General features: G+C 34.9%; 1 protein-coding gene across 4 annotated transcripts in view; it reads right to left on the reverse strand.

Annotated features, from left to right (window-relative positions):
- MOSPD2 (motile sperm domain containing 2) overlaps positions 1-17,322 on the reverse strand; it is a 46,478-nt gene that overhangs the window by 16,169 nt on the left and 12,987 nt on the right. For all 4 annotated transcript variants that reach the window (XM_043997006.1, XM_043997004.1, XM_043997003.1 and 1 more), the window contains exons 3-7: positions 7,694-7,849; positions 4,394-4,480; positions 3,419-3,573; positions 2,184-2,244; positions 400-438 (exon numbers count right to left, since the gene is read on the reverse strand). In XM_043997006.1, the coding sequence (XP_043852941.1) occupies positions 400-438; positions 2,184-2,244; positions 3,419-3,573; positions 4,394-4,480; positions 7,694-7,849 (498 nt within the window). The remainder of the gene's footprint in view (positions 1-399; positions 439-2,183; positions 2,245-3,418; positions 3,574-4,393; positions 4,481-7,693; positions 7,850-17,322) is intronic.

The following is a 17,322-nucleotide window of genomic DNA, read 5'->3' on the forward strand; positions in this document are numbered from 1 at the left end:
TTTGGGCATACCTAATGTTAAATCTGTTTTAAGTATTCAGGCCCTAAAGAACTTTGAGAGAGAGCAGAAACAACTTGGGGCCCAATGGCCTCCGTAACCAAACCGTTTTTGTCTGACATTGTCCCAAAGCCTCTGGGGTCAGAGCTTCCCTGGCCAGAGTTTTATCAGAACTTGAATGTTTGCAGGCAGATGCTTCCAGGGCTACCTCTGAAGTGTGGTCAGACACATAGTTCAGGGATTTCAGGAAAGGCCATTCAATGCTCTACAGGGCATGAGATTTCCAAGGAAGTTCATGAAATTTATTACCACCACATATATAGAAAGGACAAGACATGAAGAAACTGTGAGGGTAAAGGGTGTTTTTTGCTATATGAAAATTCTCAAGTAATAAAAACTCACCATTCATAATCCATGGCATATCGAAGACTACAATTTTTGCTGAAAGATAAATGAATGAATTCAATAAGGCTTAACATTTATTCATTGACATCAATCCTAAAAATAACCGGTCAAGAAGATAAAACTAAAACTGGGGAGCTTGCAAACTGGGTGACCTATTAGATGAAATGTCCCATATAGAATATAAAGCACTAACAGCACTGGGAGACCTGTGTGTCATAATGATGTGACTCTAACAATGTCTCCTGGCAACTCTTATCATCCCTTGGTCCTTCTACTACTGCTGCTGTTGTCTTCTAAGCATGAAGAAATGTAAGGAAGAACTGAGTAGTTAGCAATCTATTGCCAACTATTGATAAATCAGGTGGGTACAGGGAGCTTAAAAAGAGGCATAAAGGAGGTTAGAGAATGAGAAGTAGATGGGGCAGGGGAGAGAGGGAAAAGGGGAAGAGAGCATACTCAATGTTGTTTATCAGAAGTGAGGAAGGGGTGAAAATTGATCTATTAAATTTTGTGGACTACTGAGGGTTTTTTAAAGTTATTTCCAAATCTGGGTTATATTTTAAAAATATTTATTGAAATTAGTTGTGTTATTAAACTCTACTTGTTATTTATTTTAAAATGATTATGTTCCAGAAAAAAATAACTTATACATTTAATAGTACAAAGTCTAGGAAGCCTATACTTCCAAAACACAAAAATATGATTTTCATACTAAGATGAAGACACTAAGCAGAATTTTTAAAATGTGAGAAAATATCAGGAAATACGAAAAGTATATCTGGAATAAATTCTACTCTTAGAACTCAAATAAATGAAAATGGACCATGATTATCCCAAATACATTGAGTTTCTGAAAGACATACAATATATTACAAGTATAGAGTGAGTAATCTTCAGACAGATCACTGTAGTTAAATCTCTCAGATAAATTTAAACTGTCTTAAATTTAAGATTTTACCATTACATTTTAAACACAGAATCCAATTCAATTTGCAAATACTTTATAAAGTTTTTTTTAAAAAACATTACATGCATAAAAAACTAAATGGTGGGTATAAAATAACTTTGTTGGGAATGGAGGAAGGAAGGGAAGGAGAAAAATTTGGAACTCAAAATCTTACAAAAATGAATGCTGAAAACTATCTTTACATGCAATTTGAAAAAATAAAATAAAATACTATTAAGGAAAGTTGGCTGGAGATTTGAGTTTTTAATTTCTTGATCCTTCCCTTTCCCATACCTTCTTTTTGAAAAGGTTTTCCTTTGCTGAAATGATATATGCAACAAATAAAACAAAAAATGCATAAGTTGCTACAGATTTTATTTCTTCTAGGGCATTAATGGAAGTTAAAGTACAAAAAATATGGTTTCCCTATAATAGCAAGCATTTTTTGTGATACTTAGCTGGGGGTTAACTGAAATTTTGTGAAATGTTAGCTATTATTTCTTCAATATAAAAACAAAGCACCAGCACAGTAACTAATATTGGCAATGGATAATTTTAAAGAGAGTTAACTAGGATATGTACACATACATGAATAGATCTTTTTGTGAAGCATAAGATAGACAGATAGATATACATGTGGTATTGTGTGGATTTCCTTTTATAAAGAATAAAATTTATTAAAAACTTTTGTTTTGAAATCTGCAAATGTACTGGCAAGCTTGAGGAATATTTTTCACCACAAAAATAGAGTCCACAGGTCAAACTCTCCATAAGGGCTAAAACATCTTCTATAGCTAAAGTATATAAAGTCTACAAAAAGAAACTAGGTACTTACTGAGGTATTTAGGATAATAAACCTTAAAGCAGTTGATGATGAACCGAACAATATCCATGTCCTAAAATAAAAAGTATATACTTAATAAATGAAGATTTCTACACTATAAAATTAAAATGTAACCTGTCAGAAGAAAATAGATGTGCTAACCACAAGGGAGAAAATGTCACTCTGAGATAACATCAGACACCTCAGAAAGTGAGTTGGTGTTTGAACACAAATCCTATCTAGCTTCTTGGAGCCTGTTTCCACATCTGTAAAATATGCATAACAACATTAGTCATACGTACTTCACAGAACTGTTGTGAGATACTATATACCCAATTTAGAATGACCAACCTAGGTGGTCAAGGGAAATTCAGCACGAAGGAAACCTTCAACAAAGACTTTCTTAAAATTCCTCTAAGATTAAAATATAAAAAACAAAAACTAAAAGGAATATGACAGCTGAACTCAACTGCCTCTAACATATGTAAGGTATGTAGAAAGCTCTAAGGCAAGAAAAGACCAAATCTGTGACTTGTTGGCTTTAAATTAAATAAGTAAGCACAAGGACCTGGAGAAAAGCTCATTAGCAGAGCCAACCCAAAAGAATTTAGGCATAACTCCCGTCAAGTAGTCAAAGAGAGTATGGTCAATTTGCCACTATTAAAGTTTGCCTGGAGAAAAATAAGTTAACATCACAACCAAAGGAAAATATTATCCTTTGATTTAAAAAAAAAAAGCCTTCATATGTTTTCTTAACCTTTTCTCTATCTAGCCATGCTGATTGGTTAAATATCAGCACTGTTAGTAGAGGTATTTTATTCTTGAGTATAGCCAAGCAAGGAGACTTTTTGAACGAATCTATTTTGTATTAGAAATGTCCTATCATAAAAAGAGGAACAAAATAAATCCTTTGATCTTATATGGTAAGCTTTCCGATGAAGTCTACCACTTTCATCTGAAACAATGAAACCATATAATAGGGCCCGAATCCAATCATTTAGGTGTAAATTGTAGTCATAATTTTTGAGAAATCATAGAATAAGGTAAATCGATTCAGTACTACTCCACAGCTGTTATGGAGGGGGAGAGGGGGCATAACTTGAAAAAAGGAAAGGAAAGCTTTCTACTTTATAGCCATAAACCTTATGGCATCTGTGTTCATTACTGGAAAATAAGAAAATCCTTAAACAACATGAAATAGACCAATTATTAGAGAAAGTTAAAATTATGTCACTGAAAATACTTACTATGTTACTCAGTCCGGTTTCAGACATGTCAAACATCACTGTTAAGGGTTTTCCATTCTCTCTTTTAGCATAGCGTTCTAGCCAGAAGGCTACGAGCTTCTTTTTGTCCAAAATAGTTTTATTGTCTTTTGTATGAAACTTCACTCTGAACCAGACTTGAACCAGAAGAAAAAGTAGAAAAAATTTGTAGAAACATTAAAACTTTCCAAGGTCATGATTAATGTCATTAATTTTCCTTGACATATTGCTTTCTACTTCATTTTTCCAGAGATGAAGAATATTATTTATTTCCTTCTAGTGAAGGTAGTATAGTATAAAACATTGTAAAATAAAGTCTACTGAAAAGCATTAAATGGTAAACTCAGTTTTGCTATGGCAAACTAATGAATTGCTTCTATACATTAAAAAAAAATCTTTCAGATAATTCTGTTTGGGTAAGTTTTTATAACATAAATAGATACATACTTCTGACCTATTGGTAATTGGAATTCTAACTAACAAAAGTTTCTATTTCAGTAACATTCTTCCAAATAAATAATGTTCTTTTGAAGTCAAGCTGCAATCTTTCCCAACATTGTGTCTGCCACATAGATTATTAAAAATAAACACTAAATTACTGAATAACAAAAAACAAATTCTCAGATTTTATTTTCCAGAAAAACTCTGGTTGGGAATCAATTTGATAAAAGCAGATACTTAGAAGAACAACTAACATGTTAGGTAATACAACTCACAACTAAAATGATTTTGAAATGTAAAAAACTAGAGAGTATTTAATAACAATAAATGTAAAATTCAATTGCACAAGTACAAGATAAAGGCAACACAAAGTTCATTTAAGGGAAAAAAAAAAGATTTAGAGGTTTTAGTGGCCTGCAGCTTTAATAAGTATATCAACTGTGATGTGGTATGGCTGCCAAAACTTTTGATATTCACAAAACCAAAAAGTGAGCTCAAAACCCACATAATACTTACACAATTTGTTGCCCTCTTTGTCGTACCCATGTAGATACACAGCACCAACCTCAAATAGCCATTTGGGAAGAGTGGATTCACTCAGGTCTAAAAAACAAGATATTTTTGATAATTATCAGTGGTAGTACTTTAGAGGCCTAAACAAAATGTAAAATTTATGAAACAGAGGTGATTTTACAAAGCAGCTTGAAAAAAACCTCAGTAATCTTATTCAGACTTACAGTGTTTTGCACATAGTTAGCACTTAATAAATGCCTTTTTCATTCATTCATTCATTCAGATTTGTAAAGATTAAAAAAATCAAATTTATACTTGGACTAAAATCTTTCAATTACTCAAAGATGATGGAAATGCCTATGGTGGACTGCCATAGTCTTCAGGATAGTACCAATGACAACTTGTATGTAACTAAGTAGCAGAAAAGGCATCATTTCAAAGACATATCTTTCAAAGACATATCACTAGAAAAGGAGATGAGTTGTTATAGTAAGAAATAAGAAAAGAGTAGCCTACATGCTACATTAGTATATTTTTTTTTTTGGTGGGGCAATAAGGGTTACGTGACTTGCCCAGGGTCACACAGCTAGTAAGTAAGTGTCAAGTGTCTGAGGCCAGATTTGAACTCAGGTCCTCCTGAACCCAGGGCTGGTGCCTTATCCACTGCGCCACCTAGCTGTCCCCTACACTAGTATATTTAACAAGTAATGCTAAATTATCTAAAGGAAGGCTTTCATCATGTTGCGTGGACCCACTATGGAGGGCTCTCATGAAAAGTCTATAATTGAGAAATCAGATTTTGAGAAGATGAACTATGGTTTTTTTCCCCCTTCAGACTAAACTGTTTAAAAAATAATAATCTAAATACTACACATACCTCAGAGAGCTGCCATGGAAGCTGGACAGTACTACCTTTCAGAAACCAGCAGTGGCAAATAATACTTTAGCTTGTCTCTTGACTGTAAAGGCCAGAAGTTGAAGACAGACTAATTACCTTAGCATGTACTTTGGAAGGTTTAAGGGATAACATTTCTTAAACTCTAGTCAGTCCCCAACTTAAATGAGCTACAAACTACAAGCTTATTTTTTAGTTTGTCATTTGCACTCAGAACACATATAATTAATAGCTGGTACTTAAGAGGGTACATGAAGTAATGGAACAGACCAATAAGGTTAGGCCTGGCTTTAAATTTCATCTCTTCTACTCACTACCTTGAGGTGTATGAAGGTCTACCTTGTATGATCTGTTCACATCATACAACTTCTCTTGTTTTCGGTTTCCTTATTTGTAAAATGAAGGGGTTTGACTCTAGGACTTCTAAAGTCCTTTCCAATTTTTCTATGACTTTAGAGCTTTACAGTTTAATAAACGCTGTATATGTGAAGCTTTTTTTGATGGTCAAAAAAGTCCTGTGAGTAGGAGGTGAAATTATTACCTCTAATTTTACAGACAATGAAACACCGGCTCAGAAAGGTTAATAATAGTCCCCCCCGTGGGGCAGCTAGGTGGCGCAGTGGATAGAGCACCGGCCCTGGAGTCAGGAGTACCTGAGTTCAAATCCGGCCTCAGACACTTAACATTTACTAGCTGTGTGACCCTGGGCAAGTCACTTAACCCCAATTGCCTCACTAAAAAAAACAAAAACAAAAAACAAACAAACAAACAAAAAAAGTCCCAAGCTATCCCACTTAAGACTATTGCAGCTAGACAACAGTTGTGATAGTCTACATTTAATATGCCTACAAATGGAGCATATTTTAATTATATTAATGAATCAAAAAGTAGGGCAGCTAGATGGCGCAGTGGATAGAGCAAATAAAAATAAAATAAAAATAAAATAGAGTTCAAATCCAGCCTCAGATACTTGACACTTACTAGCTGTGTGACCCTAGGCAAGTCACTTAACCCCAATTGCTTCGCCAAAGGAAAAAAAAAAGTAGATTTTTGCATCTTCCTCTAGTTTTCTGGGTCGGGTCTGACTCAGGTCAGTCCTCTGGTAATTTAAAAGATAGTGGAATAAAATGAAACATGCATAGGTGATTCAACTGTTAACAAAAAGAGATTTACTTAGCCATAGAAGGAAAAGGATATTCAACCAGCAGAGGTACTGAAGACACTTTGAGTTGATTCATCTAAGTGATGCTACCTTGCCTGAATTGCCCACCATGATCTACCAGTCACACATTAGAAAGCTGGCCTTGAACTTCTAGTAGCTGTTTTATATTCAGGTGGCAAGCTAGTGACTCTGGGTCAACCAAGTGTTGAGAATGGTCTCAGTATCTTTTATAGAAAAAATTACCTTAATTTGCATGGGACATAGGTATAGGATACTAGCCCTATCACACCTGGAAATCTAACCAGCTTTTGCAATAATGTCTATGTGTAAAAATCTTCAGAGCATCTCTTCATCTAGACAGCCAGGGCAGCTATGGAAACTAAGATGAAGAAGCAAAGGCAGAGAAAGGTTCTAATGAAACTAAGGACAACATACATGTGTGAAAGAGCTAGAGGAGCCAAGTTTCCATTTAATTGATGACCCCTCACTTATGCCCCCCAGGACCCTCAGATCTTAAGTCTCCTATCACCCAAACCCTGAAGAAAGGAATATGGTGTTCCTTTCCCTTTCTGTTGTGGGCATCAGGTCCACAGTTATTTAAAAAACAAACAAACAAACAAAAAAAACCCCAGCAACTAGAATAGAAACCAATCAGCACTTATTAAGTGCCTACTATAGCTCTCCTCGAAGTGGACGTTACCTGGAAGGGAGAATACTTTTTGTTTTGTGGTGCTCAAGGGAAAGTCTGCTCTATAAATTAGAGATTCATAAGTCAGAGATTCCTATGTGAAGATGTACCTTATGAATCTGCATTCATTCTCTAGTACATAATCTAGCCTAGAAATTTCATTTTGGCTTTCTTTGCATAACTTTTGCTATATTATTAATAATGAGGAAAACATTTTTTTACCTGACTGAGCTTATTGATAACGCTATTTCTCTCACTTATGAGCTGCCTTTGATTCCACAAATTCCCTCATCTTACCCATAAGCTATCTTTTCTGCAGCCCACTGGTCAACCTAATGAAAGCTGCTTTATGTTTTCAAGTTTAAGATTATTTATAGCTTCCTTCCAGGCTATTTATTACTCAAGGCACCAGTAAGGCATCTTACATAAAATTTCCCCAGGTCTAAATGAAAAATGTCTATCTTCTACTTTCTATAACAAACACAAGGAACACTTGCAAATATATTAAATATAAAACATCAAGATATTATCAACATAATTACATACGAATAAGCTTACCATTGACACCAAATTCTTTTCTCCACTGAAAGCTTTCATCAATCATCTTCAGTGTATCATCTACCACATCATGTCGCCAACACAAAAAACTTTCAACCCAATTATCATCCTGCTGTAGTTTTTCCACATCCCGTGTATCATATTTATCTGATTTATCTGAGAAACAAACAACAGCATAAATAGGAAAAAATGCATATTGTACAATTAAATTTATGATGCAATAGTATAAAATTAAGAGGTTATTTGTAGAGGACTTATGAATGTATTAAATGTAAATGAAAATTCAATGTAAAAGTATAATGAAAACTTAAGTGTGGAAAATACAAAATTCTTCAAGAGGCATATCTTTAGTTCATAAAATTTAAAGCTGGATGAGGTTAATCTAATCCAACAACTTCATTCTTCAAATGAGGCACCAAAAAACCTAAAAAGCAAATATCCACATCCAAGATCACACAGATAGCAAATATCAGAGGTATCAGCATTCAATCCAAATTCCTTTGACCTAAAGTCCAGTTTTGTTTTGTTTTTTTTTCCCGTAGTATATCCTAATACCTCTCAAGTGTAATTATACTGACTAGTGTAATACTTTTTTAAAAATAACACTTTTGGAACTTTGGAGGAGCCTGAATTATTTTAAATGTATTCTCTTAACAAGACTAGTACATTATAACTATATATTTAATTAGTTTCTTTATGCTCAACTATGAAGAGGTTAAGGTTATTTTGCCAAGCAAACCTTGAATTGAAATCTACTTAATAGATTTTGTTAAGCTAAATGTTAAGAATTTCTACTTTCATGTTTTTTTTTCTTTTCACCTTCAAACCATTTTAAATTGATGTCTTTTGTTTTAAAATCACCTTTTCCCCCAAATATACCCCTCTCCCACTACAACACAAGGAATCTTCTCTTATAACGTCTATTCCTCCTTTGGCTAAGTACACTCTCCCAGCAATAGCTGTGAAAAGTGCCTAATCTGGTTGTTGTCTTCTTTTAATGGTATAAACTTTCATATTCACGATGCCTATTCACTTTAAGCTTGTATAAGAATTGGGCTAAATCTAGGTGCTTAACTAATCAGTCATGACCAACCATGACTAATAAATATCCCAATTATGTCATTCTTTATTTCTTTAAAGAATATTTATAAATATACTTAACCCTTAAGAGTGTTTTGGTAGGTTGATTCTGCATATTTCTTTTGTAAAAATCTTTTTACTACTAGTAATAAAAAATGTAAGATACAAAGTTTTGGAAAGTCAAAGTTTCAATCATGATTTAATTTAGACTCATTGAGTTCTCCTATAACTTTTTTCTTCCTACTAAAATCTGAGACCATTGATTAACCGCTTTAAAAGACGTTCAAGCTTCTAAATTTGAAACAAAATATAGTGGCTCCAGAGATAAAGTTCTGATCCTAATCCAGCTCTGTTACATAAGGCAAATTACTTAATCTTTTTGAACTGTGGTTTTCACATATGTAAAATGGGAATAATACTTGTAGCACATTCCTCAAAGGCTATTATGAAGTTTAAATTCAACCTAAAACTATTTAATGATATATAAAACTGCACTCTGGCTGGCTTCATGATCCATAAGAAAGAACTATGTTTTGCTTTTACTAGGAAAATGTGAAATATGAAAAGGAGAACCTTAGATTTAGAATTATTTGCATTTTGCTATATTTAAAATTTTACTCATTAAGAGTTTTGTCTTCATTCTCCAACATTTGAGTTCTCTCCCTATTGAGCTTATGCTAAAAACAAACTAGAAAATGAGATGGTAACCTTTCAGAAACATGGTAACAAAGCTGCTAACCTCTTCGGACGTCAAGAAGAAAAGGGGAACTCAGGCAAAGTGGGTGACAGAAAGATGAAAGCAACACCAAAGACAAATTTCATCTATTCAAATTTTGCCTAAGTCCTAGTGGCCTTCAAGTACTCTGTCATAATATGAAGATGCTTACTTGAAGAAAGACCTTGAAAACAGGTGCCATCTTGGGGTTCCAAGCCAGACCCATATTATAGATGAAATGTATGAAAATGGCTTTTTAGTACTTGTCAATACCCCTGAATGGAGTCTCTGACACTGCCAATGTTGCCCTAAGTGCAGTGTGTTGGGAAGCGCCAGTCTTAGATGGTCCATTTAAAGGTGTGAACTAGGGAAGATAAATGTGAGCCCATTTCCTCAAGTCTAAAATGGAAATAAGACATGCCTTGCCTACATCACAAGGTTTTCATAATGACTAAATGTGATAACATATTTGTATGTGTTTTGAAAAAGATTAAATGTACTCAAAGATATTACTAATATCACAATTTACAAATTTATTCATGGTTGTGTTTTAGTTGGCCTTATTTTCTTCATCTGTAAAATGAGCAAAGGATGTTAGACTAAATGATCTCTAATCTATAATCTCTTCCATTCTGTGGCTTTGACTAGTACTCAACAAAGCATTTACTTGTTCATGATGGATAACTTTAATGAGCACCTTTGCTAGATCATAGAACATAAAAGTTCAGGAGTTAATGTTACCCTTAATGCTTGGCTTTATACTTTGCCTGATTGCAAGGAAGTTTTTGCCAGTACAGGGGCTTGGACAGATAGTGGCATACCCTCTTCACTTTTTATGAGGTTCTCAAAAGCAAACTTACTGTCAGGACTACTCATGTCTATACTTTCCCTTTGCAAATTTTATTAAATTTTGTAAATGAATCCTAGAAGCATTCATTTTGATTGCTCTCATCTATTTCTATTTAAGAAGTTAACTTGGGGCAGCTAGGTGGTGCAATGGATAGAGCACTGGCCCTGGATTCAGGAGGACCCGAGTTCAAAGTCGACCTCGGACACTTGACACTTACTAGCTGTGTGACCTTGGGCAAGTCCCTTAACCCCCATTGCCTCTCAAAAAAAAAAAAAGTTAACTTTAAGATCTGAGGTTGGTGAGCAGATTTTTTAAAATTCAGGACCTTGAACTGTGAGGTAGCAATGGTTCTATGCATGGTCATATTTGTATGTAGTTGAAATGAAATGAAAAAGGAGATAATTGAATAGTTTGAAGAATTATGTGGTCTTGAGTTTATAGGGATTGTCAACATGTATAATGAAATCCTCAAAGATGGTAGCAAAGAACAGTGTAGAGAGAAAAACAATGATGGTCTAGAATCTACATTTCCTTGGCTTTTAGTTCAATAATCTTTCCATTATATCACACTGCCTTCTCTAACAATGATCTCTGGCTCCGGAAAAAGGAATTCAATGTAAAGGACTACCAGGAAAGGTTTGGGGAATATCTGTTTTGCTTTAGTTGGCTGCTTCCTTTTTGGTACTTCCCTAGCCTTGTACTGAAGGAGTCTTTAAAGATACTTTCACAAAAAGTATTATCTTTCAACCAGATTATTTATGACTAATATGGAATATAAGGTAGAGTTTACTTTGTTGGTGTCTTCTTAGTCCCCTGGCATAAGTAAACTTAAACTGTTTTTCTTCAAGGGTTGTCCAAACTGAGAAACAGGAGGGTTCTTGTTTTCCCCTTCTTTTCCACAATGACTTATATAACCCTAAATGAAATTGTTTTTTCCCTCAATTTAGGTGAAGACCTAACTTCCCCTTCAAACTAATACCTTACTGGTGGCTCCTTATGCACAACCTTATTGCACCATCTATGTCTTAAGTTTACTAAGGTTTCTACATTACAAATTTAGGCCAGTTACTATCTCTTTCCTCCTTTCTGTTCTCTAAATGAAGGCATTTTAGGATGGATTTAAGACACTGACACAAGAATTCTTTGAGAGGAAAATTATAAAGATAATACAACAATCTAAAATAAATATTAACAGAGGTAAGCCAAAACTTTTAAAATGAATTAATTTCATACCAAGTAGCAGCCATGTGACAACAGTTTTTCAGAGAATATTTCTGTAAAGCGTACTTCCCACATTTAAAGTCATGAGGGAAAGTATAATCCAAATATTAAGGGTAACATTAACTACTGAACTTGTATGTTCTATGATCTAGCAAAGATACTCATTAAAGTTATCCACCATGAACAAGTAAATGTTTTGTTGAGTACTAGTCAAAGCCACAGAATGGAAGAAATATACATTAGAGATCATCTAGTTGAATATCCTTTCCTCTGCTCATTTTACAAACAGAAAATAAGGCCAAGTCATGAGTGATTTGGAAAGATAGCTTTCATTCATTCATACATACCTATGTATATACACATATATATGTATATATATGTGTATGTACATATATGTGTGTGTGTATGTAAGTATGTATCTGAAATAAGTTCTGGACAGCTCCCAGATACAATGTTTAGATTCACCAAAGTGTCTGATTACTTGAAGACCAATTAACTGCTTTAGGGTTTCAGTCTGGCAATAGTTTAATTAATGCTTTTGTTATATTTTCCAGCTATGAATCAATGCCACTTGAAGTCTTTTGTCCTATTTTCCCTTTGCCAATTCTCTGCCCTATTAATTCTGCTGTGTACTGCTTCAAAAAAGAAAGAAAACAGCAAATATTTATTATGCAGCCATTTTCAAGGCAATGGATAAAAACATAAAAGGATGCAAGTCTTGCCTTCAAATAGTTAAAAAATATAATTGGGGGTAGGGCACTATATTATAAAAATTAGAATGTTATAAATGAATAAGAGATATAAACTACATTTACTATGAGAGGTCTCAGGAAGGAAAGATCAGTTTCACCTATGGAAAGCAAAATCTAAGACAATGCAGCTAATATTTGCTTTACCAAGAAGAGATAATCTGAGGCTGTCAAGTAAAGAAAAACTCTGATTAGCTCATACCTACAGTAGGCTCAAAGGCCCAGGTCAAAGTGATTAACAATTTCTCAGATGAGTTAAAGACAGAACTTGGAAGTTACAAAAGAAACTTGGAAGTTTTAAGACAAAAACCAATTAACCCAGAAGTCACTTGGAAACACTTTTGCCTAGGTTAGTTATGGTCATTGAAGATCAAGGCATTTCAGTAAGTTACTGTGCCACTCCAAAGGCTTATGTAGCTATAGCAGTGACAACTTCCTATTTCACCATATCTTGCAAATGACATTGGTTGTTGGTTCAAGACAAAGCAAACTTTTTAGCCTGAAAAGGATTAGGTTAAGACTCATACTTAATAATAACTTTCATTTATATAGTACTTTAAAGTTTACAAAGTGATTTCCTCACAATTACCCTGTAAGGAAGAGAAACCATTATTACTTGATTTTACAGATGAAGAAAACTGAAACCCAGAAAGGTTTAAGCTACTCTCTGATGGTCACAAAGTTGATGTGGGATTTTCATCCAACCCTGATTTCAAGTCCAGTACTCTTTCCCTTGTTTAATGCAGCCTGTCTCCAAGAGCTCATAAAGTCTTTAACCTAGAGAAAGAAAAATCAGCCTCTCCTACTAAGAGATACAAAGGCAACTTGAGCTCTATATTACTGTCTCTCTATATTAGATTACTATAATAAATATTTCCTAAATGTATTAATATTTTAAAATGTTACTTCCAGCTTATTACATTTCTTATCATAAGCTTTATCTTAAAAGACTTCTTGATATTTTTTGTGGCCTCCTAAGATTGATAAGAGTACACAATCTTTCCTTCAAATTTATTTTAACACCTAGATTTATTTTGCTTACTTCGAGTCAGAAGCAACCTTGACTTCATAGTTTTATAAAGATAACTTTCAAAGAATGTTGACTCTCTAATTGTTAAATTAAAGATGTGTGATCAGGAAAATAATATTTCTACAAAAACATAAGTACTCCTATACATATGTGATAAAAATCTAACAAGATAATTCATCAATGAACTATGACAAGTTTCATAAACATATTTCCTACTTACTTTGATGAAAGGGACACTTGCTTGCCCTAGGAATTAAGCTAAACTTCAATGAATAATTAAACAAAAATATTTATCATTCTCCAACTATGCCAATAACTAACAACTAAGTGATCCTTAAAATGGACCAATTTAAAAGGCAAAGGTAAACAGATGACATTAAAAGGAAAAAAAAGAATGAAAACTGTGGAGATTATATAACTGAAGTGATGATATGTAAAATGAAAGGAGAGAATATGTTAACAGATACAAGTTCTTCAGAGAATTTCAGATAGAAATCCATCTCCCATTTCTATGGATTCTAATCATATGAAACTTTTTAAAGAAGTAATATAAGTTATTTAACTCTAATGTACGATTACTGAAACACAGCTAAAAATATGACTGATAGAAGTTTCCTTAGGTGCAGAGACGAAATAGCAGAGAAAAGGCAGACTTGCCTGAGATCTCCAAAATTTCCTTGTAAAGTACTTTAAGTTATGCCTCAAAACAAATTCTGGAGCAACAGAACCCAAAAAAGAAAGGAGGAAACAATTTTCCAGCCCAAGACAACTTAGAAGGTTGGTTGGAAAAGTCTGTTGCACCTAGGTGAGAATAAAAGACAAGATAGCAACAGGCTTTGGGGGCAACTAAATCTGTAGTAGCAGCTTCCAGAACTCAGCCCACAGACAGTGAGGGAGTCAAGATAACTGTTCAGAAGATGATTACAGGGTCCCTTTTTGGCCCAGGTACAAGACTCTTTTGTGTTGCCTATATGCGGATCTGGTCTCAGTCCTAGGTCTGATTCCCAGGGCAAGGAATAGCACTAGCACAATAGAACTTGTAGCCAGGGAGTGGGGACCCTTGTCACAGTTTCATGATGGAAAAGAGTTCTTGTGGACACACAAAGACCAGAGCACAGGCAAGGAGAGTAGTAAACACACTTCTCCTTAGATCATATCACCTTGGAAGAACGAAAACTTACAGACTCTAAGAATTGGTCTCAGGCACCAAAGGAATTCCTGGAAGAGCTCAAAAAAGATTTTAAAAATAAGAGAGAGGGAGGGAAAACTGGGGAAAGAAATAAGTGATGAAAGAAAATAATGAAAAAAGAGTCAACAAATTAGTAAAAGAGGAATTTTAAAAAATGCTGAAGATAATAACACCTTAAAAACCAGAACAGGATAAATGGTAAAAGAGGCACAAAGATCCACCCAAGGGAAGAAATCCTTAAAAAGCAGAACTGGTCAAATGGAAAAGGAGGTACAAAAGCTCACTGAAGAAAAAAATTCCTTAAAAATTAGAATTGAGGAAGCAGAAGTTCATGACTCCACAAAACATCTAGAAACAATAACACAATCAAAAGAAGGAAAAATTTGAGAAAAATGTTTAATATCTCCTTGGAAAAACAAAGGACTTGGAAAATAGATGCAGGATAGATAATCTAAGAATTACTAAACTACCTGAAATCCATGATCAAAAAAAGAGCCATCATCATCTTTCAAGAAATTATCAAGGAAAATTGCTGATATTCTAGAACCAGAGGGTAAAATAGAAATTGAAAGAATACACTGGGGGCAGCTAGGTGGCGCAGTGGATAAAGCGCTGGGCCCTGGATTCAGGAGGACCTGAGTTCAAATTCGGCCTCAGACACTGGACACTTACTAGCTGTGTGACCCTGGGCAAGTCACTTAACCCTCACTGTCCCACAAAAAAAAAAAAAGAATACACCAACCACTTCCTGAAAGAGATCCCAAAATGAAAATTCCCAGTCACTTACTGGAGTAAGTGGCAAACCACTCTAGTATCTTGGCCAAGAAAACTCTATATGGTGGTAATGAAGAGGTAGACAAGACTGTACAAAAATGACAATAGCAATATGGTAAACACTGCTGAATTATTCTCTTTTGGAATTTTATCCTGAAATTCTTTAACCCCAGATTTTTTCACTGTATTAATTTTTATTTGTGCTCATTTTCTCAGGTTCTCTATCGGGTACAGGGAAAGAGTTCTTACAAGAAATTCTCTCTTTTAGATGTTTGTTTGGTTTTTAAAAAATTTTTTTTAGCATGGAACATTTCTTGCTATTTTAAGGTACTTAAAGGTGGAGCTAGGCCTACTCACAACTCTCAGCCTTCTTGTCAGGAGCCCCTTCACCCTCTTCTCCTTGTCCTTTTTTCACCTCTGGATACTTCTAATGAAGCAAAGGTCACTACTATGATACCAAAAATTCTATTTTAAATGTCAAAACCGTCTCTCCCTCAGCAACAGCATGGTAGATTTTAAACTGGAATAAAAAAACACTTGAGTCTTGGTGCTGATTCCTTCATTGTGAAACTCTACTGTACTTAATCTCTTTAGGTCTCAATTTCCTCATCTGTAAAAATGAGTTTATAATAGATTACCCTCTAAGGTCCATTCCAGATTTATCGCAGTTCTAGGTTGTGGAGACCCAACAGTATCTTTTCTCGGTTCTCTTTATCTTTTGCCATAGGTGACCTGAGATAAGCTCTCCTGATGCCAGCTCCTAAAACTTTTTTTATTCTTTCCCAAGTATAGACCCTGCTGCTTTGTTCTCCTTGGTTTGGAGAATCAATCACCTGTTAAGTACTTACTATGTGTTAGGCTCTGTGCTGAGCCAAGAGACATAAAGAAAGGTGAAAGACAGGATCTGCTTTCAAGGTACTCACAGTCTAATGAAGAAAAGAACACGAAAACAACTATATACAAATAAGACATATGGAAGACAGTCAAATAGACAGAAGGCTTCTTGTAAAGTTGGGACTTTAAACAGGACTTGATGGAAGCCAGGGAAGCCAGCAGTCTAAGATGAGGAGAGAGAGTATTCCAGGCATGGGAAATAGCATGGTCTGGAGATGGAGTGTCCTATGCAATAGCAAGGAGGCCAGTGTCACTGTATTGCAGAATACCTTGGTGGGGAGAAGGTATAAGAAGCCCGAAAAGGTAGGAGGGCATCAATTGTAAAAGACTTTGAACACCAATCAGTGAATTATTTATTTGATCCTGGAGATGCTAGGGAGTCAGTGGAGTTTACTGAATAGGAGAGTTACCTGGTCTGATCCATGCTTCAATAATATTAATTTGACAACTGAGTAGATAATTATAGTGGAAAGAGGCTAGTGGTAGGCAGACCAATAAGCAGGTTACTGCAATTGTCTTAAGTTTGAGATGATGAGGGCTCACACCATGGTGGTAACAGTGTCAGAGGAGAGAAGGAGAGGGCATATGCAGGAGCAGGAGTGTAGCCCTTAGAAACAGATTGGATATGGGGAGTGAGAGAGAACGAAAATTGAGAATCCTTCAGTTGTGGGCCTGGCTAGCTAAGAGGATGATAGCACCTTATACAGTAGCTAGGAAGAGAGTATAACTAGTACAGGAGAAAGAGCTTGGGAGGAAACTAAGGGGTAGAGGTATTCAAGGTCACACTGTGGACAAAGAGTTGGATCTGGTAAGGAAAGATGCAAGGAGAATTAGAATGCCAATATATCAAGAGGCAAACCAAAGGGAATGACCATCTTTGTGTGGGGTGGAGGTATAGGTAATGAGAACTGAGATAGTTGAGGAAATGAATGATAAGAGTGTTTGATGAAGAGTCAATATGTATGTTAAAGTCCCTAAGTATAAGGGGCAGGAGTCTGAGAAGAGAGAAAAACTGATACAGGTACCAAATTCATCAAGGAAGGAAAGAAAGAGTTCCCTGGAGATCTGTACATAACAGCTATCAAGATTTTGACTGGGTGGTAAATATGAATAGCCTGGTCCTCAAA

This window comes from Dromiciops gliroides, chromosome 3 (genome assembly GCF_019393635.1).
Source record: "Dromiciops gliroides isolate mDroGli1 chromosome 3, mDroGli1.pri, whole genome shotgun sequence".
NCBI classification, from domain to species: domain Eukaryota; kingdom Metazoa; phylum Chordata; class Mammalia; order Microbiotheria; family Microbiotheriidae; genus Dromiciops; species Dromiciops gliroides.